The 227-nt window shown below is 42.7% G+C and overlaps 1 protein-coding gene across 1 annotated transcript in view; it reads left to right on the top strand.

Annotated features, from left to right (window-relative positions):
- Positions 1–122, top strand: part of CSUI_011312 (tat-binding family protein) — a gene marked incomplete at both ends in the record, with an annotated part of 728 nt that extends 606 nt beyond the window's left edge. The window contains one exon of the mRNA XM_068071412.1: positions 33–122. Within this exon, the coding sequence (XP_067916612.1) occupies positions 33–122 (90 nt within the window). The remainder of the gene's footprint in view (positions 1–32) is intronic.
- Between the last annotated feature and the right edge of the window lie 105 nt (positions 123–227).

The following is a 227-nucleotide window of genomic DNA, read 5'->3' as shown; positions in this document are numbered from 1 at the left end:
TTTCTTCTTTTTCTTCCTTCTTTGTTTCCTAGGCTGTATGTACGGAGGCAGGAATGTTCGCTCTTCGTGAGAGGCGTATGTACGTTACTCAAGAAGACTGCGAGATGGCCGTTGCCAAGGTAAGCAGGGAATGGTCGTTGTTTCTCTCTGTCTATACCAAGTCTATCTACGGATTGTCTACCTGTCTATAAAGTGTCTATTCTCAGTCTACTTATAGATGTATAATC

The sequence above is a fragment of the Cystoisospora suis genome, assembly GCF_002600585.1.
Source record: "Cystoisospora suis strain Wien I chromosome Unknown contig_10778, whole genome shotgun sequence".
NCBI classification, from domain to species: Eukaryota; Apicomplexa; class Conoidasida; order Eucoccidiorida; family Sarcocystidae; genus Cystoisospora; species Cystoisospora suis.
The sequence above is the reverse complement of the archived record's forward strand: the minus strand, read 5'-3'. Positions and strand labels throughout refer to the sequence as shown.